The sequence below is a fragment of the Cricetulus griseus genome, chromosome 3, assembly GCF_003668045.3.
Source record: "Cricetulus griseus strain 17A/GY chromosome 3, alternate assembly CriGri-PICRH-1.0, whole genome shotgun sequence".
Lineage (NCBI taxonomy): Eukaryota > Metazoa > Chordata > Mammalia > Rodentia > Cricetidae > Cricetulus > Cricetulus griseus.
Genome location: NC_048596.1, coordinates 148,091,224 through 148,115,948, shown reverse-complemented (window position 1 = coordinate 148,115,948; position 24,725 = coordinate 148,091,224). Strand labels below are relative to the sequence as shown.

General features: G+C 40.7%; 1 protein-coding gene across 1 annotated transcript; it reads right to left on the bottom strand.

Moving 5' to 3' along the window:
- Positions 1–5,067: 5,067 nt before the first annotated feature.
- LOC100774208 (nucleolar RNA helicase 2-like) lies at positions 5,068–7,325 on the bottom strand. Its single transcript, XM_035441398.1, is given in 5 exon segments — positions 5,068–5,363; positions 5,366–5,627; positions 5,629–5,805; positions 5,807–7,279; positions 7,281–7,325. Coding segments are annotated over 5 exon segments (2,250 nt in total). The 5' UTR covers positions 7,323–7,325.
- Positions 7,326–24,725: the final 17,400 nt, after the last annotated feature.

Below are 24,725 nucleotides of genomic sequence, written 5' to 3'. Positions count from 1 at the left end.
TCTTCCGTCTTGCATCTCCTGTTTCCTTTCAGTGTCTTGCTGATGACTCCTCTGAGCCCGCTCACCTTCTTCCTAGTGTCATTAGTCTAATTTTTCCACCTAATCTTATCCTGTACAGCTATTGGCCAGCTGGGTTCTTTAATAAACCAATCAGAGTATATTTTACACACTGTAAAGGAATACTTCACAGCAGAGATGGGTATTGCTTACAGCATTTCCAATGACTATTCTGCAAAGCTCTGCTTTTGGAAGAGGCCCTTCAGTCGCTATGAGTCCTGGTCTCTGGACTTAAACTAGGTGTCCAGTTTCATGTGACTTACCGGAGGCATGCCTGATGCTTGTTGCTGCCTTTCTCATCACAGTGAGACTCCTTCAGAAGATTAACTGGACAATTAATTTGGTTTCCCTTTTTTTCTGTTTATTTTTCCTTTCTGTGCTCTGGAATATAGAATGTTGAGTACTAAATTACTATTTCTACCTGGTTAACCAATAGCTAAAGAAGGTAGAGGACACTGTTTTGTATTTTCCCACCTGATGCAACTTTATAAAACTAAAATGTAAAACATTATAAAATCTACTAAATTCAATATTGATAAGTTAGACAGGTTTTAGAATCACCTTGGGGACAAACCTCTTGGTACTTCTGTGTGACCATTGAGATGTTAATTTGGGTTAACTAAGACAGGGAGAGTCATTCTAAATGTGGGGGTGATGTCCACTGCTAATTCAGGGGTAGATGTCTCAGACATAAAAATGGAGGAGGCAAACTAAACAGTAACACTCATCTCTCTGCGTCCTGACCATGAGTGCAGTGTGACCTGCCACCTCAAGCTCCCACTACCTTGTGTATTCTTGAATTGTGAGCCCCAATAAGCTCTTCTTTCCATACATTGCTTTTGTTTTGTCTAAGAATACCTAGTACACATGGCTAACTTGATCTCCATGTCAATTCAACTATCAATCAATAACAACAATTTAGCCTAAGTTTAAATTTATCATTGTTTTATTTTCCTCTAATTGCCCGGAGACCCATTAGGCATAATTGGTCATAGTTTTTACTTGAACTCAACTGGATTGTAATCACATTTTACAGTATTTTCATAGTATCACCTAACTTGAGTAAATAAATACATAGTATATCTTAGACAAATAAACACTTAAAACCATTATAATATACACTGTGACTTTATTTATAGTACAGTCATAATATTTATGTTTGCTTTAAGTAAAATAAGTACCAATACTTCTAAACCACACTAAAATGTTTCCAGAAACATTTACTAGTCCAAGAAAGCCAGAGTCTGATTGAAGAAGCCTCATCTTTCCCATTTACCAGGTAGGAAGAAGCTGGCCTTCTGAAAGATGCTTCCTTCACAGATTGTGGCTTTAACTTTTTGGCATATTGGTTTAGTTTATTGTCTTTTAGTCAAATTTTGACTGTATCTATCAATCCATCATTTCCTCTTATATAGAAAATTATGGTAAAGCATTATCTCATAGTCCCCATGAGTCATAATGTACAAAAGTCATTAAAGGACTCCGTAGGATAAAGTCATTGGCTGGAGCTGCATTGTCACTGGGCTTTCAGAGTGATTTTGTGATTTTGCTTGTTGCAGGCAGGATGCAGTTCCTTGTGGTTGTAGCACTGATGTTTTTGGCTTCTGGAGATGTCTGGTATTATCTCCTTGTGATTTGGCTCTCTCTATTTCTTCATGGTTGGCAGAAGAGTCATTAGTGGTTCTTCTTCCATCTCTGACCTCTAGGCCACATGACTTCTGCTATATCCAAAGTAATCCATTTTAACTGACTTAAAATTAGTGGAATCAGGGAATTGAAACACATGTCCCCATTGCTTTAACTCTACCACATAAGACAGCTGATTGGGAGACTGATATCATTTTGTATTCAAGGAGGTGATAATATGCTATATGAATGCAAGGGGTGCCTTTGAGTTCTAGCCATTATACAGACAGTTGAGTGTATCTGCAGCATCATCTCATTCTTTAACCCAGCACAAGATAAAATAATAGAATGAAACTTAATCTATTCCGTGTTATATTGCATTTTGGGAGACACTGAATCAAATAAAACAGATTTAAATTAGTTTTGTGAAAGCAGTGATCACCAAAAATTATGTCATAGATTTTCCTCAATGAAAAAAAATCAATGTGTAATAGAATCTAGATATGACTAACTCAGAAAAAGTACAGGCTCTAGAGATAATTGTGAGACAATGGGCTATAGGTCTTGGATTGATACTATTGTATTGTTTACAGGTACGATATCTGGCATGTAGATTCAAGAAGTCATGTGTTGAGGTGTCTTCTCACACAGCCACCATCTAAACCCAGAATTGTTCAACATTTTGAAGCACATACATACCATACGGTAAGGCAGAACAATGTTGAGGAGCAACACTCAATTCAAATATGGGGGAGCTCTGTCCAAGGATCAAAGGTCAGAGGTCTATGGCTACTGCATATTTATTGTAGCTTCTGTTCTTCTCCCAAGAACTAAATTTATTGAGAGGATAACAAAGTTTAATGGCACACTAACTAGCAAAGCCTGAATGTATGTTAGCAAACGCTAACTAGAAAGGCTCCTGTGTTGCTTGCAGACTTTTGTGTGGCATCTTCATACAGGTTACATATTTTCATAAGCTGTTCAGAATAAGATATGTTAAAGTACTCAGCTCTTCTCACTCTGACACACTCACAGCCATACTTTCCACCCCATTCTTTAACATGGTCTGAAGTGAAGGTATGAGGAAGAAACAACTCATTTCACTTTTTCTTTACAGTTGACATAGGCATCCACTTATACTGGGCTCAGCTTACATTTATGCCTTTCACAGTCAGTCTGACTATTGTTGCAAGAAACTTAACAAAACTATGACAGATTCTCAAACTTGACACCATTTTCCATCACTTATATAACATAAGGTGAAAAAAGTCACGAAAGTGAGAAAAGCATTCATAAATAATTGACTTTTTGATCAACCATGTCTGAGGAATCTTTAAACCATTTTTATATTTTCACTGTAAAAAGCAAAAATTATGGCCAGTGAGATAATTCAATGGTAAAAAGTCCTTGCCTTGCAAGCTTAAAAACTTTAGTTTAGGCCGGGCGTTGGTGCAACACGCCTTTAATCCCAGCACTCGGGAGGCAGAGGCAGGAGGATCACTGTGAGTTCTAGGCCAGCCTGGTGTCCAGAAAGAATGCCAGGATAGGCTCCAAAGCTACACAGAGAAACCCTGTCTTGAAAAAACAAAAAAACAAAAAAACTTCAGTTTAATTTCTAGAATCCACAAAAATTAGATGGAGAGAACCAGCTTATCAGATTTGTTCTTTGACACCTCCCCCTCCCCCCCCACACTCTGACACCTATGTTCCCCTTTTACATATCATACATATGCAACAATTATAAATTAAAAAATAAAAAATCAAATCATAAAATTGCCATTATATTGAAAGCTATCAGTGAGCACAAAGTCACATTAAAAAAATGAAAAAGTACAGAGCTGTGTTAGGTATTTAAATACTTCAAAATATCATTTTTATGTTGGTTTAAAATATAAATTTTCTGTTTTTTAGTTTTCAGGTGTTTAATTGGAAAGAATTACATCTGCCCTCCCTTTCATACTCTCAGCCCCTTCCAACTATCCCTTCCATGCTCCTCTAGTCTCAAGCTAACATCTTATTCTTTGATTATTATTTTATATAAATACATGTAAAATATATGTGTAAGATATATATATATATATATATATATATATATATATATATATATAAACCTGTTGAGTCCATTTGTATTGGGAGTATGTATGTGGTTTCGAGGCTGACCATTTTAAATTAGAGAGGCTAATTCTTCTTCACCCAGCAGTCATTAGTTGCCTGTAGTTCTTTGTCTAGGGGTGACTCACACAAATGTACACTTTCCACATTAACATGCCTGCTAATGGTAATCTAGCCAGCTTTCTGGGGTCAGTAAGGTCATGGACCTTAGAAAAGAATCTACTTTTGTCACTTTGCTAAACCAGCAAAATTCCTTACTACATTCTAAATTTATCCTTATAACCACAGATAAATGTAGCTACCACTCTTCATCAAAAACCTTCTCTTTATAGCAAATGGAGATCATTACAGAAAATTACAACTGGACACAATGGAGAGGTCAATAGATTGTGGGGAGCCCAACCCCAATAGATACATCTGTGTCAGTTTAAGCCTCTGTATCCTAGGGAACATCAGAGAAAGACTGTAAAACCCAGAATGCCAGGGAGTTGTTTTGAATCTGTGTATTTATCAAGTTCTCCCACTGATATTCTAAGTAATACTTTTTACAGGTCAGAGCTGCTTTGAATATGCCATGCTTCTTTATGGTGATTCTGTTTTTATGATGATGTGAAAGCACTTTTGTTTGTATGTTAGCTGTTGCTCCTTAGCTTCTGCAGCAATTTAGCTTCCTTGGGTCTCAATTTCACTTTTAGTAAAAGTGCTAATTGCTTTGCCTTGATAAGCCTTCCATGTGGGTTTACAGTAAAATGGACAAACAGGACTATGTATAGAGGGCATGCTATACATGTCAAAAGTAAGAGACACAGGCTGGGGAGATGGCTCAGTGGGTGAAGTGCTTGCTGCACAAATGTAAGGACTGCAGTTTGCATTCCCTAACACTGGTATAAATGGAAGGTGGGCTTGCTAGCTCTCCTGTAATTCCTAGAGTGGAGGCAGAGACCCAGGAACTCTGGATCAAGGAGGTTGGCTAGCTAGAATACCTGAATCATTGAACTCCGAGCTGATCATAGACACTGTGTTAACGTGCCCCCCCCCCCCCCGCCACCGTGGTTAGCTTTACTTCACTACTTTGGAAAATGCTGCAATGAATTCCTACCCCTCTTCAAAATGAAGACAGTTGATGATGGTTAGATCAAATAGTTGCATAGCCTGTCTCTCTGCAAGGAATGGGGCCTGGGCAGATGATCAAAAAGGAAGAAAACATTGGGGGCTCCGATAGTGGAAAGGCCATTGGGTTCCACAGTGTGGACAGTTCCTTCTAGCCTCTACTCACTGACCAAACGCTTTACTGAAACTCTGCTTCTGGCCTTTGTTGCCACCTCTGAAGTTTCTATTTCCTCCTCCTCGCTGCCCCTGTCCCCTGAAGTTCCTGCTTCCACCCCGCTGTCCTCTAAAGGCACCATGGCTGCCATCCCGCTGACCCCTGCCGCTTCGATATCCTTCCAGGGGTCCCTCCAGGTCCGGCTGCTCCGTGGCCACAGTGAGCTGCCAGCGTCTTGAATCATGCCACTTTTCCTCCTGTATTTCTATGACTGCTTCAGTGCAGACATCAAAACAAACTCCAGTTTTCCTTTAAGGAAGACCACTCCCCTCACTTTCGCATCAATGCTGTCTCCCAGCTGCTCCTTAAGTTCTTTCCAAGCATAACTAACGTTGTGCATTTCAATGGAGCACCATAGGATCATGGTCACAAAGCCCACTTGTGAGTTGATCAAGGAGCGCGGGTCGACTGATGTGGCCCCTGAAATGTGGGCCAGTGCGGCTGCCAGGGCCTGTACAGCTCCCTTCTCCTCAAGCAGCTTCTTAGCAGATTGCTTGAAGTGGCCAATAAGCGGTAGGAGGCACAGAATCTAAAAGCCTGATGGCATCTTTGCTGGAGGCTTTTATTATTTCTGTTGCAGATGGAACACCTATCCGTTTAAATTTAATTCCCGATTTCTGCTCCACTTGTGCTAACTGGTATTCTTCCTTGTGTTGATAAAAGCAGATGTACAACCCTGTCCTTCCAAGCTCTGCCTGTCCACCCCAAACGGTGAATGTAGGACTCCACATCTTTTGGTGGACAGCTTTGAACAACCAAGTCAACCTCAGGGATGTCTAAGCCACGTGCAGCAACTTTGGTTGCAACCAAAACCCCGAAACTGCCATTTCGGAAACCTTTCAGGGTGATTTCTCTTTGCTTCTGTGGAATGTCATCATGTAATGACTGGGCATCCTGCTTTATGCATGTATTCTGTGACAGTGCCTGGGCTTCTCTCTTGGTTTCATAGAAGATGATAGCACACCCTTGACGACCACTGATCACATCCCCAATAACCGCTGCCCTCTCACTCCAGTGACACTTAATGGCCAAGTGCTCCACAGTTATGGCTGCTTTCTGAGTCTTTTCACCAATCAGGTCCACCTGTTCGTATGTAGATTTCATGTAATACTTAGCAACATTAAACACCCAATGAGGGCAAGTTGCAGAGATAAGCAATGTTTGGGGGTTGTCTTCAGAATCTTTCTTGTATGCCACACATAAGAATTCTTCAGCTTGATCAGCAAAACCCATATCCAACATCTGATCAACTTCATCCAGGACAACATGTTTAAGTCTGGTGAGATCTAGCTTGCCATTCTTCAGGTGGTCTTTAATACGAATTGGGATCCCAACCAGGATATCAATCCCACTCCGCATGTGTTCGATTTGACCACCATAGGGAGTTCCACCATAAAAACAAGCCACTGATAGCTTTTTGATGATGTCACTGAAGTCTTTGCTCACTTGATTTACTAATTCTCTTGTAGGTGCAAGAACTAGCACCAGAGGGGCACAGCATCTCTTCCTGTCTTGTAACCCACCCTGAAGCTTCTCAGTCAAGGGAATGGCAAAGGAGAATGTCTTCCCAGTTCCTGTCCGTGACTGGGCAATTAAGTCTTTCCCACTGTACACATGGTGGAATGTCTTGGCTTGTATAGGAAACAGGAAGTTTACTCCATGAGCTTTGAGAAGCTTGACAGTCTCTTCAGATATGGGAAAATTAGAGAAAGCTCCTTCTTTCTGTTCCACAGGTATTTCCTTCTCTGCCTCACTACTATTTTCTTCACCAATAGCTTCATTGGAGGTGGAATTCGACTCAGAATGAGAGAATCCATTCTTGAGCTTGGGGCTTTTCTCTCCAATGTCTTCATTTGCTTCCTTCCCTTTCTTCATCTTCTTGGGCTTAGGAACATCTGCATCTTCCTCAGAAGGCTCCTCAGTTTTTACCTCTTTGGTTTTAGCAGGGGCCACTTTCTTCTCAAGGGGCTCCTTTTTCTTCTTGGAGGTTTTGCTTTTAGAAGCACTGTCATCTTGAGGCACCCCTTCTTGCTTTTTGGTCTTCTTGGACTTGGGGGGCTCCATATCATCTTCAGAAGGACCTTTCTTTTTAACTGCCTTAGCTTTAGAAGAAGCAGTTTCTTCCATTCCTTCTGTTGCTTCTTCGATTTTAGATTTTTGTCTTCTCCTTTCTAGTTTTCCTCTCGCGTGCCAACGTCTCCATGCTTTCCTCAGCCACGGCTGATCCCAACTTAGACTCACTTGGAGTTTTCCCGGCATTATTCAGCATGAGCTGCTCAGGCCTACCGGTTTCCTCCACCTCGTGCAAAGGAGAGAGGGAGAAAGTGTACAGCCTCTCAGCCTGCCCTAGTTCATCACTCTGTGTTAACATTTAAGGTGGAGTTTGATAGAGGAAGACATCTGATGACAAACTCTGACCTCCACCTGCACAAACACACATTCACTGACAGCTGTACACACAATACAACCTCCCTGGCAGCAACACATGTACATATGCAAAAAGATAAACCAAAAAGAAAACTAGAAACTGAAATTTCACCTGTCTTTCAGAGGGAGAAAGAAAACAAAAAAAAAGTCATATATAAGAAGAAATCTCTTATCTTTCTCTCCTCTATTCTTTCCCCAATTCAAACTTCCTGCTCCCTCATGTCCTCCTCACCCCTTCTCTTCTTCCCTTCTCATTCTCCTAGCTCCTTCTCCCCTCCCCTCATGCTCCCAATTTGCTCAGGAGATCTTGTCCTTTTCCTCTTCTCTGGGGAACATGTATGTCTCTGTTAGAGTCCTCCTTGTTTCCTAGCTTCTCTGGCGGTGTGGATTGTGGGCTTGTAACCCTTTGCTCTATGTCTAAAATCCATATATGAGTGAGTTCATACCCTTTTTTTGTCTTTTTGTGACTGAGTTACCTGGGTCAGAATGGTTTCTTCTAGTTCTATCCTATTGCCTGTGAATTTCAAGATTCCATTCTTTTTCTTTTTCTTTTTTTCCCCCCACTGAGTTAAGTACTCCATTGTGTAAATGTACCACATTTTCTCTATCCATTTTTCAGTTGAGGGGCATATAGGTTATTTCCAGGTTCTGGCTATTACAAATAAGGCTGCTATGGACATCGTTGAACAGATGCCTTATTGTATGAGTGTGCTTCTTTTGGGTGTATGCCTAAGAGTGGAATCGCTGGATCTTGTGGTAGGCTGATTCCCATTTTTCTGAGGAATCGACATACTGATTTCCAAAGTGGCTGTGTGAGTTTGCACTCCCACCAGCAGTGGAGGAGTGTATCCCTTTCTCCACATCCTCTTCAGCAAAACTGTCGTTGGTGTTTTGGGTTTTAGCCATTTTGACAAGAGTAAGATGGTATCTTAGAGTTGTTTTGATTTGCATTTCCCTGATGGCTAAGGATGTTGAATACATTCTATGTGTCTTTCAGCCATGTTAGATTCCTGTATTGAGAATTCTCTATTTAGTTCTGTACCTCACTTTTTATTTGGATTGTTTGGTGTTTTGGTGACTAGCTTCTTGAGTTATTTGTTAATTTTGGAGATCAGGCCTCTGTCAGATGTGGGGTTGGTGTAGATTGACAATGATGACACCAACTAAGAATCTAAGCAACAGAGGAGAGGCTACCTTAAATGCCCTCCCCCTGATAATGAGATTGAGACTGACTTATATGCCATCCTATAGCCTTCATCCAGCAGATGGTAGAAGTGGAAGAAAACACCCACAGCTAAACACTGAGCTGAACTGGAATCCAGTTGCAGAGAAGGAGGAGTGATGAACAAAGGAGTCAAGACCAGGCTGGTGAAACCCACAGAAACAGCTGACCTGAACAAGGGGGAACTCTTGGTTCACAGACAATATCTGGGAAACCAGCCTGGGACTGATCCAGATGCCATGAACATGGGTGTCAGTGAGGAGACCTTGGAAACCTATGGAGCCTTTTTTAGTAGAACATTACTTATCCCTAGTATAAGAATAGACTTTGGGAGCCACTTCCACATAGAGGGATACTCCCTGAGCCTAGACACAAGGGGGTGGCCCTAGGCCCTATCCCAAAGGATATGACGGACTCTGAATACCCCCTACGGAAGGCCTCACCCCACCTAGGGAGCAGAAAGGGTATGGGAGAGGTAGGTTGTTAGTTGGGGGAGGGCAGGGGAAGAGAGAAGGCAGAGGGAACCGGGATTGACATGTAAAATAATCTTGTTTCTAATTTAAATAAGAAATAGAAAAAAATAAAAAGAGGAAATCATTTGAAATTTAAGTCTGTTATTGACCACATAACCATTCCAAATACCTATATGGTAAATTGGGCTTCTAAAAATTTTTTTTATATACTATGTCATGTAATTTTTCAGGGGAGAAAAAAGCCATAGAATTGTTCACAGTGTGCCTGGGATGGGTGTGGTATCTGTTCAAGTTCCCACAGTTAGCAGAATGGGAATCTAACTACCAACACCAAGTTACTATGTTCTTTTCTCCAGCATAAGTGTCACAAATTTTCTCGCTATAGGAATTGAGAAAAATAAAAGAAAGAGTCCTTTGCATAGCAGCTTTTATTGAGGGCTTTTATTCAGTGTTGTGGGGCATTCATTGCTAACTGAGGATGGGGCTAGCAGTGGATGAAAGGTTGTGTCTGGCAGTCGGAGTTTGAAGGACTTGACTGCTGAACTGAAATAATAGAAGCTTACCCAGAGCACTGCAGCTTAGAGAAGAAAGAGCAGAGGAGGGGCAGAGCATTGTCAGGTCTCAGGTTGCAGCTAGGGACAGAGTGAAGACTATGGAGTGCAAGGGTGATGCAAGACAGAGTGAGACGTTCACATCATAGTAAGACATCCAGTAAGATGCAAGGTTTGGACATCAGGGTGTGGAGGTGAGTTTGTGTATCTGTACCAAGAAAGCTCAAAGCTGATGCTAAAGAGGCTTAAATAGGTACTGGAGTTCAGGCAATAACTACACCTTTTTTTTAGACTGGTAGTGTTCTGATTTAGAGTGCCATTAGCATAACCCCTTTGGAAAATAATCCTTGGGCAAAGATATGGAAATGGAAGAAGTAGACAGAGTTGCAGTTGAGATACAAGCCACCCAGCAGGGTCTTCAGCCCTTTCAGATTCCCTCAGCAACATTCCTGATTACCAAGTCTTGCATTGGCTTCAAAACTGCCTCTTTAATACGCCATCTTCAAAGAGTTATTCCTAGATGAAGTCAGATACCCAGAAAACTGTGTAATTGAACTTTATTACATTGATTTCTATTGTGTCACTGAAAAATTACTTAATATATTCTGCTTTTTAATCAAAGAACAGTGTAAGAAACATGTCAGGAATACTTCTTTATGTTGATAGAATTATAATTAAAACTGTTATCCATTTCCTCTATAATTTTCTTGGAAATATTTTTATGGAAAAATAAGACTTGGAGAATGTCTGGGTCTCATTTTTCACATTTTTAAGTGGAAATCTGATCTGATGCATTCTTAGCAGCTATTCTTAGGTGATGCAATCTAGATAACTTCATGGCCTGTATATTATAAGGAGGAACTTCAGGGATGAAAGAAGCTGAAAGAGTTTGAATGCACTATTAAAAAGTGTGTACTTCATCATTAGATCCTTCTGGAAAGAGCAGGCATAAAGAATCAAAAGAGTGAATTTTTGGCAAAGAGAATTCACTTGCGTGTTAGATGAGAAACCAAGACTCAGTGCCTTCTGGGTAAAGAAAGGTAAAACTACCCAAGGGAGGATGTTTCTTTGATGCTCTGAGTTATTTGCATTATATGTGGGGGTACACATGTGAGTTTAGATGAAAAAATGATGACCTGAATAATAACATTACATGAAATAATAATGACAAAAAGGCAACAATATGATACCTCCCACACAATTGGGCTTTGATAACTTAACCGCAGGTAAATAGGAGCCAAGGGTTCTGAGGTTGACCTGCCTTCTTGACCCTCACTAGTCCATCACACATTTTCTTCTAGATCCAGTGACCTGTTGTGCAAGTTACTGACTAGTCACTACAATTAAATATCACAACCAAAGCAATGTAAAGAGAGAAAGGGTTTATTTGGCTTTCAGTTCAAGAGGGACAGCATCCATTATAGCTAGGAAAGCATGGCATGGCGGCAGGAGCAGGAGGTTGAATGATCGATCACATTTTGTCCTTACACAGGAAGCAAGAAGAAAGTAAGAATAAGCCTATATTACTTCAGACTATAAGCCCTCAAAACCCACCCCGCAGTGACACACTTCCTCCGGCAAGGCACCACCTTCTTATAAAGTCCCATTACCTCCCAAACAGCACCACCAGATGTGATCTATGTGTGCAAACACATGTGGATGTGACATTTCTCATCCAAAGCTCCATACCTCTCCAGTTCTCAACTTACACTTACAGTTCCTGGTGGAAACATAGGCAAGACCAAATACATACACACCCTAGCAAATTCTAAAACTCCCTCACCCTGTATTGCAATTATGCTACTGTATTTATAAGGGAGTGATTTCTTTTCCTTGCCTGTCACTGCCCAAGAGAATCTCTGACCTTTTAATTACCATTGATATTTGCTTAATGGATAATCATCATTAGATTAACTTTCTGTCATGTACTGGGTAATTAAAATTGCAACTTGATAAGATGTAGTTGTAGCTATCTTTACACTGTTAAAAACATAAATGGAAAGTCACTTTTTAAAGATTAACACATGTGACAGTTTTCAGAAAAATTATGATTTCTACCTTGATTTGGACAGTCTGATGGAAACTTCACACAGTAATTACCACTACATGGAAGAAATCGTGTATAAACTATTCCACAGCATCTAATTAGCATTCTGAGGATTTTGTGGTAGCTGGATACAACCTATGGCTTAAAGACAGGCTACAACCATTTCAGGGTCAATTTCCCGACAGACCTGTTTTTTTTGTTGTTGTTGTTTCTTGTTTGTTTTATGTTTTGTTTTGTGTTTCCTTTCTCTTGAATTTTAATTCCCTCGTACTTCAGTCAGTACCTAAGAAAACTACTGTAGTATGTAGTCCTGGCCTCCCATTTGTGTGCAGACAAATAGGGCTGGTGTCTTTACAAATATAACCAGTGTGTGCTACCATCAGGCTTAAACATTCCTCAGTGGCTTCTCATTTTTACTTTAAATATTATTAATGATCTTAAAACAGATGAGTCCAGCATGCTGTATGCTTTTAAATTACAGCTCTTTCGTGTTCCTGAAAGGGACTTTTGGCATGTATCTTTTTTTCATGTACTTTTCAGCGTTGCCTTGTTTCTGCTGTGTATCTTGTTAACAGATTTCCTGAGGGTGCACATGTCCCACATCGTCTCATCTCACTTCATCATGGTGTATATTTTGCCTTTCTGTATAGTGGTTTCTGCTACAATGTTTTAGCCTGTGTTATTATAATATTGGTGCCTTAGTTAGGTTTTTCTATTGCTGTAAAGAGATATCATGACCACAGGAGTTCTTATAAAGCAAACATTTAATTGGGGTGGCTTGCCTACAATTTCATAATTTTAGTCCATTATCATCATGATGGGGAGCATGGTGGCGTGCAGGTAGACATGGTACTGGAGCTGAGAGTGCTACCAGGAAGTCAACTGACAGTCACACTGAGGGAAGCTTGAGCAAAAGAGAGTTCAAAGCCCATCCCCAAAGTGACATACTTCTACCAACAAGGTCATACCTCCTAATAGTGCCATTCCCTTTGGGGGCCACTTCCTCTCAAACCACAATAGTTATCAATCTGTAATTCCCTTTCTGAAATCTTTACCAGGCTAGATTTTAGTATATTAAAGGAGGTCTGGGGATGTAGCTCACTTGGTAGAGTACTTCACAGACACAAAGCCCTGGGGTAGTGTAATCCCCAGAATAGTGCAAAACAGGCATGGAACGGCACTTCTGTAATTTTAGCATTCTGGAAGATGATGAGTTCAATGTCAAATTCAAATACTTAGCAAATCAGAGGCCAGCATGGCGTATGTGAGATCCTGTCTCAAAATAAAGTTCCCTCTCCAAAAGAAAGAAAGAAAGGGAGGAAGGAAGGAAAGAAGAAAGGAAGCAAGGAAGGAAAGAATGAACTTGATTATTCTCTTCTGGTTTCCAGGCTCTGGAAAGGGTCAGGTGTCTTTCAGAGTATTCTGGAATGGGTACAGTTTTCCCATGATGCCCTAGGCCTAGGTTTTTTTTATTTTCATTGTTCCTCAAGAGCATCCTGGTGGGCATTAATGACAAACACTAATTTTTACTGTCTGCAAATCAGTCATATTAACTTAAAAATGTGTTTCTCACAGTGTTTATTTCCCCCTTCTCTCTCTTATCCTAACCCTGCCTCATTTTTCTCTTGGGTCAATGGCTGCGTGTCTGCTTGGTTAATTTAAGTTTAGAATTTTAACTATAGCTTTTGTTTTTCTCCATTTTATCTCAGCAATTTTTGCTCTTAATTTCTTTTGTATGTTTTTAAACTTGTTCCCTTGTTGTTACTATGTTAACTGGGTGCTTAGTTCACTTGCTTTTTCATGATCTTGAATTTATCTTACTTTGTTGCACCTAGTCCATTATGCTCCATGAGGCAAGTGAGAGACAAAAATTATGGTTTCCAAAGATTTTATTGACTGATTGACCAGGCAGTCAGAAGAAAAAGGCCCCCAGGTCAGGTGTAACTTTTGGAGGTCCCACTGAGAGGCCCCATTGAGAAATGTGATGGAGATGTTCCTTAGGCTAGAGTCAGAATCCTCCAGAGGCAGGTAAAGATTTTACTTCAGGGTTTGGATTCAATAAGGAGACAGGACATAGCAGCACTACTTGAGTCCTGGGAAGATAAAGAACACCTCTCTTGTCACAGGGGTTACCATCTCAGACATGGTCCCTTTGGTTGTAGAGACAGGATCTGTCCCAGGTGGGGCAGTATCCAGGGATTGGTGTTCCAGGTGGAACAGAATCTTGGGCATTCCCCAGCTTGGACCATGGTCTCAGGCACAAGCCCAGGGACAGTGTCTTTATCAGCTGAAATCTGGTCTGTCTTGTTTGTCCATCATATCCATTTGTCTTATTGCTATATAGTCAGTCTTATTTGTCCATTTTCCCACCAGTTGTCTCATCAAGTTTCTCTTTCTCATTCTTATAACTGTCCATTTTGGTTTTTGATTTTTGCTTTTCTGTGTTGGTGTCTGTCTTGTTTTATACTTTAAGATTATGGGGAGAACACTTCACATACTCTTATGTCTCTAGATTTCATATTACAGCACTTCAAAAAAAATTTTTTTTAAATGTGCTGCTCTTGGAGCAGTGTACCTTAGCTGAGTTAAACCAAGACTGTAGACTGTGATTTGTGGACAGTGGACAGCTAAAAGACCCACAGTCTCTGGCAAGAAAGTAGGCATCTGCTCCTGTTACAGTATCATGGGAATATGACCACTGCATGTCTGTGTCTGACTGCTCTTGAATTCATGGATGGTGTATGTTGTTACTGTTGCAGCTAGCTTCCCTGGTCCACCATTTATCTCTGGGAGTACTGGTCATTGGAACTGATGTAATAGGGATACAGATGTCAATTGGGTATGGATAATATTAAAGTTTTTTTGAGCTGTTCTGCTTTATTGGAAAGTTGGCTCTAGAATGAGTTATGGCCCACCCTTTTTCAGACAGAGACTAGCTTTTAAAGCTTCTATGTCCAGGGTCAAAAACTGACCAACAGGAAGAATGAGAGCTGAGCAGCTGAGGAATTGTGGCCCTGTAAGTTTACTGGGTATGGTTAAAAATCTGTAACAAAAAGAGTCAACTTAAAAGTTTAAGTTGCATAGGTAGTCTTAAAACAAAGAGCTAATATATCAATGTCTATGGTTCTGGGCAAAAGTTCAAATGTGCTAACCTTGCCTCTTAACCCCTTTAGTTCTGCTTCTGACTAGCTGTTTTTGTTAACTGAAATATGTCAACCCAAATCATGGTGTTTGTGCTTAAAGGCCCACCCTGAGAAAGGCTCAAGACTACACTGGAATTCCAAACACTGGCCAACTAAAGTTAGGCCACAATTGCTAAGCAATGGAAACAGGCATATTTCTATCTTATAATATAGTAAGATGGTGACCTTAAAGAGTTTGGCAGAGAACATGGAGGAGTTTCTCAGCCTATGGGCCTTGACCTTTTGGGGTCAAAAGACCTTTATTACAGAAATAGCTTAGAGTTGACTGCATGTCAAATGTTTCCATAACAATGCACCACAAAAAGTTGAAAAACATTGGCTTAAAGAATGTGTCTCCTTACAGTTTATTTAAGCTTGCAAAACAACTGGTTTGAAGATTCATGTCTAAACTCCTTGTCTTTCCTAGCATTGTTAAGCTGTAGCTATTCTGGTAAACTGAGTCACACAGGAAACCATTATGTTCCATAATGTACACCATGTATGAATAAGGAACGTTCCCAGACCCTTTGTAGACTAAGTTTATGAGTTGAAAGTCTTATCTTGATATCAGAGAGAATTTCAATTCAGAAATTGTCATTTTTAGGCTAATTTATTGTAAAGTGTTAAAGATGATTAAACCTTCAGATATTCAGAACTATGCTTATAATTCATGCTAAGTACAAATGTATTCAAGTACAGAAAACAATTATCTAGTCTCTTATATGTTTTCAAGGTATAGCCTAATAGAAATAACTAAAAACAAACAAGGGTTGTTTGGCTCAAGTCCTCCAACTGTCAGAGATTTGCTTAATATGGCAATTAAGATATTTAAACTTATGTGATAGACAGAGACTTTCAGATCCTAGAAATGCCTCCCCAGGTCTCCAAGAAGACAATGGAAACAGCAATGGACAACTCTACCTGGACTGTGGTAATGTTAACTAACTGGTTGGCCACTGGGTGAGACTTTCCCAGTGTCTCGCCTTTTGCCAAGGCTCAACCAAAACTGTGTATATGCAGGACATTGGGGAATTTTATTCCCCACTTTTGCCTATACAAGGTGAGACCAGTCTCCCCATATTCCTCCTCCATAGGAAAGCCTCTCATCTTCTAGGCCTGGCAGCCAGCACTGCTGTCCTGATACCTCTGCCCTCATAGCCATGGAGACCACAGGAGCTTGGGATATCTCTCTAGATGGGCTAGCTAGTCTCTGTCACTTTGGTTAATCCTTTTCAGATCTGGGACATTGATGGCTAAGCTAACTGTGGCCCTGTCAGCTTGACGACAATGGGCAATTAGCTCCTTCCCTCAAGGCTACAACCAGCTTGTTAGTTCATTTGTCCATTAGTTAGTTAAAGCTACTATGTCTAATGTTAAGAAAAGGTAAGCAAGTTTACCTTGCTTATAAGCTTTATATTAAAGAATAAACATGTTTCATATTTACTAAAGGAATGTAACAACTACTCCTGTCTCTGTTAAATGATTAGATGGAAAGGAAAAATGTTCAAAAGTATTCCTTCTTTGGCATGAAGTCTTTTTTTCTCATAAAGCTCACCTTCTGATGATATTGGGAGTGAAGATAATAATAAATGGGTTCATATATAAAATGTCAAATGCTAATAAGTATAATGCAGAGAAATAAAAAAGAAAAGAAATTGCTGAGAATGGTGGAATGAATTGGCTTGGTCTAACTACCTTGAGAGGCATGCATCATAGGTTTTTCTGGTTATGTTTCTCTGACTGTTTCCTTAGTAGCCAAGGAAAATGAAATCTTGACAGGACAATTGGTCTCATACATTAATCTTACACCCCCTGTATGACTTGCAAACTTCACTATAAGTATATTGTTACACCAAGGTTCCCCGGGGTCAGAGTTTTAACATTAATAAATGAAGTTCAGACAAAGTGATGGATAACTGAATACTCACCATTCAGTCAAAAGCTCAAGATTTTAAATTTCCTTTGGTTGTCTTCTAAATAGAGACTTAAAGGGGCATTTCATCAGGCTAACCCAAAGCCATTGCTTTTGCTATGTCTCCAAGGTTTAAATCTGTTCTAGCTGTTTTATAGACACCTGCTGACTGCTTTAACCCCCTACAATGTGGATTTCAGTACAATGAGAATGTTAATATATCTAGAACTATTATCTCAATTGGTAAACTCAAAATTCATGAAAGCTTCAGGAAGTCAAAACCTTCATAAGGCTCTAGTCCACCTGTAACAGGTCAGATTCCAAAGAAGTAACAGTTCTGAGCATCAGGCTTTCTTTTAAGCTCCTAAATTTTAAGTTCTGTCCTTAGTCTATATTGGTCTCAGCAGATTTTACAGTCATTTCATAGGAATCACCTATGAAATGCAAATTCTGAACTCTGGACTTGCTGAAAGCTGATGTGAACCATTCTAGTCAATGTGATTGCTGTCTGTTCCTTCACTAGGACCAGCTAATCAGATACTCATGATAAACGCTCCATTTCCCAGCCTTTGACTAGCTTCTTAGCCTTCCTGGGCCCTGATAATCTATGCTGCATTTCAGCTGAAAGCAGTTACAGAGGACAGTACAATGTCCCTGTCCCCTTAGCAGGCTGAAAATGTTAAGTCAAAGGCAAACTCCCTTTGGGGAAACCTGTTGCTTATATGTCAATCATTCTTGGATAGTCCAGCAAAAGTAGCATAGGGAGAAACAAAGTAGACCTTAGCTAAATTAACTCTAGAGGCTGGCAAGGACCGGGCAGTACACCGTTCCTTTGCCCTCCTCCAGGTCAGAAATATCCTTTACATGGAGGGTCTAACCCTCTATGAGATGATATTTGGGAGGCCCCCTTCAGTCCCCCCAAAACTCAGGTCTGATTTAATTGCCAAGGTATCTAATTTTGCCTTACTCCAGTGAGTGCAGGTGTTACAAAGGACTCATGATGGAGTATTTCCATTGCTCCACCACCTGCATGTTTTACCCCATGTTAAACCACATAACTGCCAACCAGAAGACCTGGTCTGGGTGAAACATCATCAAGAGGAGACTCTGGGTCCCTAATGGAGAGGTCCTCACATTGTAATCCTGACTACTCCTACTGTCCAAGTCAACAGCATCTGCTCCTGGATACATCGCACCCACCTGAAAACTGTTCTTGACAAAAGATATGACACAGATGTTGGAAGAAGATGGACAGTTAAGTGGGACTAGCACACCCCACTAAAGAGAAGACTGTGTAAGGCCGTCTTTTTTTTTCTGTCAGTTGGCTTTAACCTCTTCTTGGGTGACCCCAAACTACTACCAAACTACATTTTATGAATGGGTTTCCCTAAACCAAAATACCCTCTTGGTGGCCCCTACATCAGCTTGGTTTGCCTGTACCTTTGGCAGATACCCTGCCTCTCCCTAGGACATTTCACTGAAAAAGACAAGCCTGAGCTTTGTGTATTAGTTCATATTGTGCCTCAAGTGCTATTCCATGAAAGGGAGGTAAGGATAATGCATATGAGAACCACAAGCTTACTATGCATAAGGAGGGCATCTCCTATACCTGTCAACCTCCTGATAGGTACAGGGATTACAAGGTCAACCACCCCTTGGACAGCAGCCTTAATCACTGGGGATCATAACTTGTGGGTCTTAAGGAAACAAACCATTAGAGACATTCCTACCTCCATTCTTGCATATCTTTCTGAGGAAAATCAAGTTGACATGATGGTTGAAATGGTCTTGCAAAAACTGTGATGGAAATAATTGTTATGCATCTTTAGTTCTTCAGAAAGATTATTTTTAAAAGAGAAAGATTATGGATGCTCCTAACCACAGAAGGAACAGATGAATCTGATTGGCTGGACATACTTTTCTTTAGGGAGGGAGATTTATGCATGGTCCTGGGAGAAACATATTGCTTTTATGCCAGCCATTCAGGTGTTATAGAGACACCCTAATAAAAGTAAAAGAAAATCTCCTCACTAGGGAGAAGGAAAGAAAACAATGTTTCAACTGATAGAAATTACTTTTCAGTCAGCCCCCCTGGTTGACAGCCCTCATCACAAGTCTGAGAGGTTCCCTGACCCTCCTGCTTCTTGTTCTACTATTTGACCCCTATGTTATCAGTGTCATTACACACTTTGCTCAAGATCTCATAGGCACTGTGAAGCTCATGGTTCTAAGGTCACAGTACAAACCCCTATTCAAGCCTATTGAATGATCCAAGAGACAATCCGTAATCCGTAAGGTCAAGATATCTTTATTAAGATAAATACCAGCCAAATGCAAGCCAGAGCGTGCCAGGGGCAGCCGAGCAGGGAGGCCAGGGAAAAGGGGAAGGAGAGAAGGCTTCCATGTGCTTGAGGTTCCTTAAGAGCCCATGACCATCATCCTGACCTCACCTTGACCACGCCTTGACAGGCGTGGTCAGGCATACCCGTAGCCAGCCTCTAACAGGCATTGGCTTACTGTCCCCTACACAAGCCCCTAGATGAAGATTCATCTCATTAGTCACAAGACAAGTGGGGAATGAAAGGAGCAGGCAAAAGTATCTTGGCCTGAGGACTGCCATTTTGACTTCAGACTCCATTTTACCTGCACTGTGAAAAAAGGTTTAGGTTCCCGAGCCCTAGAGGAACTGAGAACTCTCCAATGGCTGGCCAACCTCCTCCCTAAACCATAGAAATAGTGGTTATGCATATTTAGTTCTTTAGAAAGAATATGGCTGTTCCTAATCGCAGAAGGAGCAAATGAATCTGTTTGGTTGGTCTGAAAGCTCCCATTGTGTATCGGTTGGCAATGATGGAACATTCAAGGAAGCATCTAATCTCTAAATCCTGATTGGTGAAAATTGTAACTGTACCATAGCAACAAATGTTTGTTATATTTGTGCTTACAAGCACTACTTCTGTGCCTGCTCAGGGTCGTCAAGAGACACATGGCTCCTGAGTTCTTGTCCTGCAACCTTGATCCATCAGTGACTGGCTTATGTGGTGAATTACAGAAATCTTTGAAACCTATAAGTGTTGTGTATCTCCTTGCTCATGGTGCATAATGAGCTAGGTGTAACAATTTATTCTGATCTATGATTTTCTCTAATCATTAATCTTATCATCAATTTTCCAACACCTTATTCTCTTATTACTAAAATTCAGAAAAATCTATAATTTTAATTTTTACTTTCTTTTTCACCTTCAGTGTGAAGAACGATTTCCAGTTTTACACAGCAGTTAGTCTGAAGTTTTGTTTTGTTGTGATCAGCATTTCTACTTTTATCAGAACTGTTCATACATTCCCTAAGACCTACACAGAATTTTAAAGTGCCATTAGATAGGACACTGTCCAGTTATCAAGATGGACACTCAGGTCCTCTGCACCCTATTTTTTGACCACTTGATTTCTTTGTGCAGAAAGCTCATGTAAAATTGTTCCTTTATTTTTATCTTTGCATCCTGGTTTATCCTGTATGTTTGATTATAAATAAAACTGCTATTGTTTTACTTATGGATGTTTATAACTGCTTTAGACTCAGCCTAAATAGTAGGTTTTTGCCTTAAGAAAGTTGTTGAATTTCATAGGACTTTTTTTTGTTTGTTTCTCTTTGGGGATGTGGGGGTATGGATAAAGTGTCTCAAGCAGCACAGGCTGGCTTTGAACTTACTATGTGGATGAGGATAGCCTTGAACTTCTCATCCTCTTGTCTCCATCTTCCTGCTGCTGGGATCAACATATACCTGTTAGCAAGCCCACCCTGAGTTTGATGCTCTTTAATGATTCAGCTATGAAACCCATTACATCTATGTTGTTGCTTCCATTCCCATAGTATTTGTCTTTCATTTTAAAATTATCTATACTTCCTGAATTGATTTTAGTTGTTTATGGATTGTACTGACTGTTTCCTTGTGGGCTAATTTGAAAATAATTTTCATTTTAATGAGTAAAAACCTATTTACATGGATTAATAAAACTTATTTTTAAGCTATCATATTTTAAAAAGTTCAATGTTTATCACTAGAGTATCTATTAAAACTATTAAATATGTGCAGCTAGTATGGATTTAATAACTAAATAGGACTTCTATTGTCCCTCAAACTTAACTGAGGGTGGTGGAACCCCTTACAGCTTACTGAATTACAGGGCCTATGAGCTTGTCTGTCTGTGTCTGTGTGTATCTTCATACATACCTTGGACTGATCCCCTTAACTCCACCCCAGTAGAATGAGCCACCTGACATGTGCATGGTTTATCCTTCCCTGGTTCTGCCACTTGCACACACGTATCCCTAGAGCACTGAACCTGTAGTAGGAACTCAGGAAACAGTGGCTTCTAGGGAGAAATCCTGTTTAGAGGTACTGCTGACCATGCCCAGTTGGAGCTGGCCACAGTTGCCGCTGACCACACCCATTTGGGCATGGTCAGAGTGATGTAACAAGGGAGGCAAGCACACAGCTCTCTCCTTTTTCTCTCTCCACTTGCCTGAGTGGAGTAGGTGGCATCTTGCAGGTCAATCCTGCTCTGGTGCAAACCTGGTCACTGGCTCCCTTTTGTGAATACTATTCTTTAATAAACTACCTGTTATCAATCTAGTTCTGACTCCACTTTGTAGATGGCTGAACTAATTAATATGCATATAACTCAGAAGAAGGAACCTCTTGAAAGCAAATCATTTTAAATTATGTGAGTTCATTGTTCCATTCACCTGTGAAATAGAAGATACAAATCTTTTATCTTTTTCTTGGCTCCAGAGACAGCCTAATTGTTCAAGTGCATCTGTATTTTTCTATGCCACACTTTCTAAAATCGCACACTTATTGTCCAGCTTGGAACCCAGGTTTGTTTAATTACAGATCCTGTGCTCCTACGATTAGCCCAGATTACATCTTAGTTGAAAATATTTACACCTTTGCCCCAACTCTTCATTGTCCACCTTCCAATTACACTTCAGATCCTCCTGCCAACCCTGGTAGCTCTACCAACATGATTGCTGTTTTTCACTGGCCCCACACATTAGAAATAATGTGGATTTATTGGTTCTTCTGAGAAGCACTGGGGCCACTGCTTGTGACTAAGACTCTTGGCATGTTTTCTCCCAGCCCTTGGTGTTCTGTTTCTATTTCCATAAAGGAATATAGAGGGTTTAATTTTCTTGGATCATTAATTTCTCTAGAGTTGTAGGAAAGCAGAATACTTAAAGCTTCCTCAACAATTTAGGTGATGGGTGGATGCATCCTACTCTGAGCTGAAGACTTCATTAGAAATAGCACTGGCCATAGAAGACTGATGAGTCAGCAGCTGAACCAGGAACGACAGATAATGAGATAGGAACTCACAGGTGCACAGATGATAACGTCTACCTTCCAAGTGCTGTGAGCTTTATCTACAATGTGCCTGAAGTAATGATGGTGAAATTCCCCAGAGTCCATCAGAATGTAGTGGTGTGCACTGGTTGGTTTCTTTCAACTCTGTGCAAACCTTAGACATACCCAGGAAGACAGAACCTCAAATGAGGAGCTGCTTGCATCAGATTGGCCTGTAGTTATCATCAGTGGCACATTGTATTTAATGATTGCTATGGGAGGGTACAGCCCACTCTGGGTGGCACCATACCTATCCAGGTGGGCCTGACTACATAAGGAAGCAGACTAAGTAAACTGAAGGAGCAAGCTAGTAATAAGCACTCCTCCATGGACTCTACTTTAGTTCCTGCCTCCAGGTTCCTGCCTGGGGTTCTTGCCCTCACTTCCTTGGCAAATGGAGTGTAACACATAAAACAAATCAACCATTTACCATCTAAGTTGTTCTTTGTCATGGTGGTTATCACAGAAACTGGAAAGAAATCTAGAATATTAGGTATTCCTATCATTAGTGAGAGGAATGTGAGGTTGTGAAACAAATGATTTAAAGTAACCTGAGATGCTATTTTTAAAATAGTTTTTTACTATGGAATGCTTTTTTGGTGTTTTTTTATTTAAGTTAGAAACAAGCTTGTATTACATGTCAATCCCAGTTCCCTCTCCCCCACCCAGTCCCTGTCCCCCACCAACCCCCTATTGCAACCCCATTCTGCTCCCCAGGGCGGGTGAGGTCTTCCATGGGGGATCCTTAAAGTCTATCATCATTTGGAGCAGGGCCTAGGCCCTCCCCCATGTGTCTAGGCTGAGAGAGTATCCCTCTATGTGGTGTGGGATCCTAAAGTCCATTTGACACAAGGGACAAATACTGATCCACTACCAGAGGCCCCATAGATTGCACAGACCTCCTAACTAACACCCATGTTCAGGTGGTCCTGATCATTCCTATGCTGGTTTCCCAGGTATCAGTCTGGGGTCCATGAGCTCCCGCTTGTTCAGGTCAGCTGCTTCTGTGGGTTTCTCCAACCTGGTCTTGACCTCTTTGCTCATCACTCCTCCCTCTCTACAAATGGATTCCAGAAGGTCAGCTCACTGTTTAGCTGTGGGTGTCTGTTTCTGCTTCCATCATCTACTGGATGAAGGCTCTAGGATAGCACATAAGGTAGAAATCAACTCATTATCAGAGAAGGGCTTTTAAGGTAGCCTCTCCACTATTGCTTAGATTGTTAGTTGGGCTCAACCTTGAAGATCTCTGAACATTTCCCTAGTGCCAGATTTCTCTTTAAACCTATAATGGCTCCCTCTATTTTGGTATCTCTTATCTTGATCTCCTCTATTCTTCCCTTGACTCTATCTTCCCACTCCCTCATGTCCTCCTCTCCCCTCCTCTTCTCGCCTTCTCTTTCTTCTAACTCCATCTCTTCTCCCCTGCCCATGCTCTAAATTAGCTCAGGAGATATTGTCCCTTTCCCCTTCTCCTGGGGACCACATTTGTCCCTCTTAAGATCCTCCTTGTTTCCTAGCTTCTCTGGCAGTGTGGATTGTAGGCTGGTAATCCTTTACTCTATGTCTAAAATCCACATATGAGTGACTACATACCATGTTTTTCTTTTTGTGATTGGGTTACCTCACTCAGGATGGTTTCTTCTACTCCATCCATTTGCCTGCGAATTTCAAGATTCCACTGTTTTTTCTGCTGAGTAGTACTCCATTGTGTAAATGTACCATATTTTCTCTATTAATTCTCCAGTTGAGGTTCATCTAGGTTGCTTCTAGTTTCTAGCTATTACAAATAATGCTGCTATGAACATAGTTGAACAGATGTCCTTGTTGTATGAATGTGTCACTTTTGGGTATATGTCTAAGAGTGGAATTGCTGGATCTTGTGGTAGACTGGTTCCCATTTTCCTGTGGAATTTCCATACTGATTTCCAAAGTGGCTGTACAAGTTTGTACTCCCACAGCAGTGGAAGAGTGTTCCCCTTTCTCCACATCCTCTCCAGCATAAACTGTCATTGGTGTTTTTGATGTTAGCCATTCTGACAGGATTGAGATGGAATCTCAGAGTTGTTTTGATTTGCATTTCCCTGATGGCTAAGGATGTCAAGCATTTCCTTATTTGTCTTTTTAGACAAATCATTTTAGAATCCTCCATTGAGAATTCTCTATTTAGTCCTGTATCCCACTTTTTAATTGGATTGTTTGATATTTTGGTGACTAGTTTCTTGAGTTATTTTTATATTTTGGAAATCAGCCCTCTGTCAGTTGAGGAGTGGGTAAATATCTTTTCCCATTCTTTGGGCTGCTGTTTTGTCTTGCTGACTGTGTCCTTTGCCTTACAGAAGCTTCTCAGTTTCAGGAAGTGCCATTTACTAATTGTGATCTCACTGTCT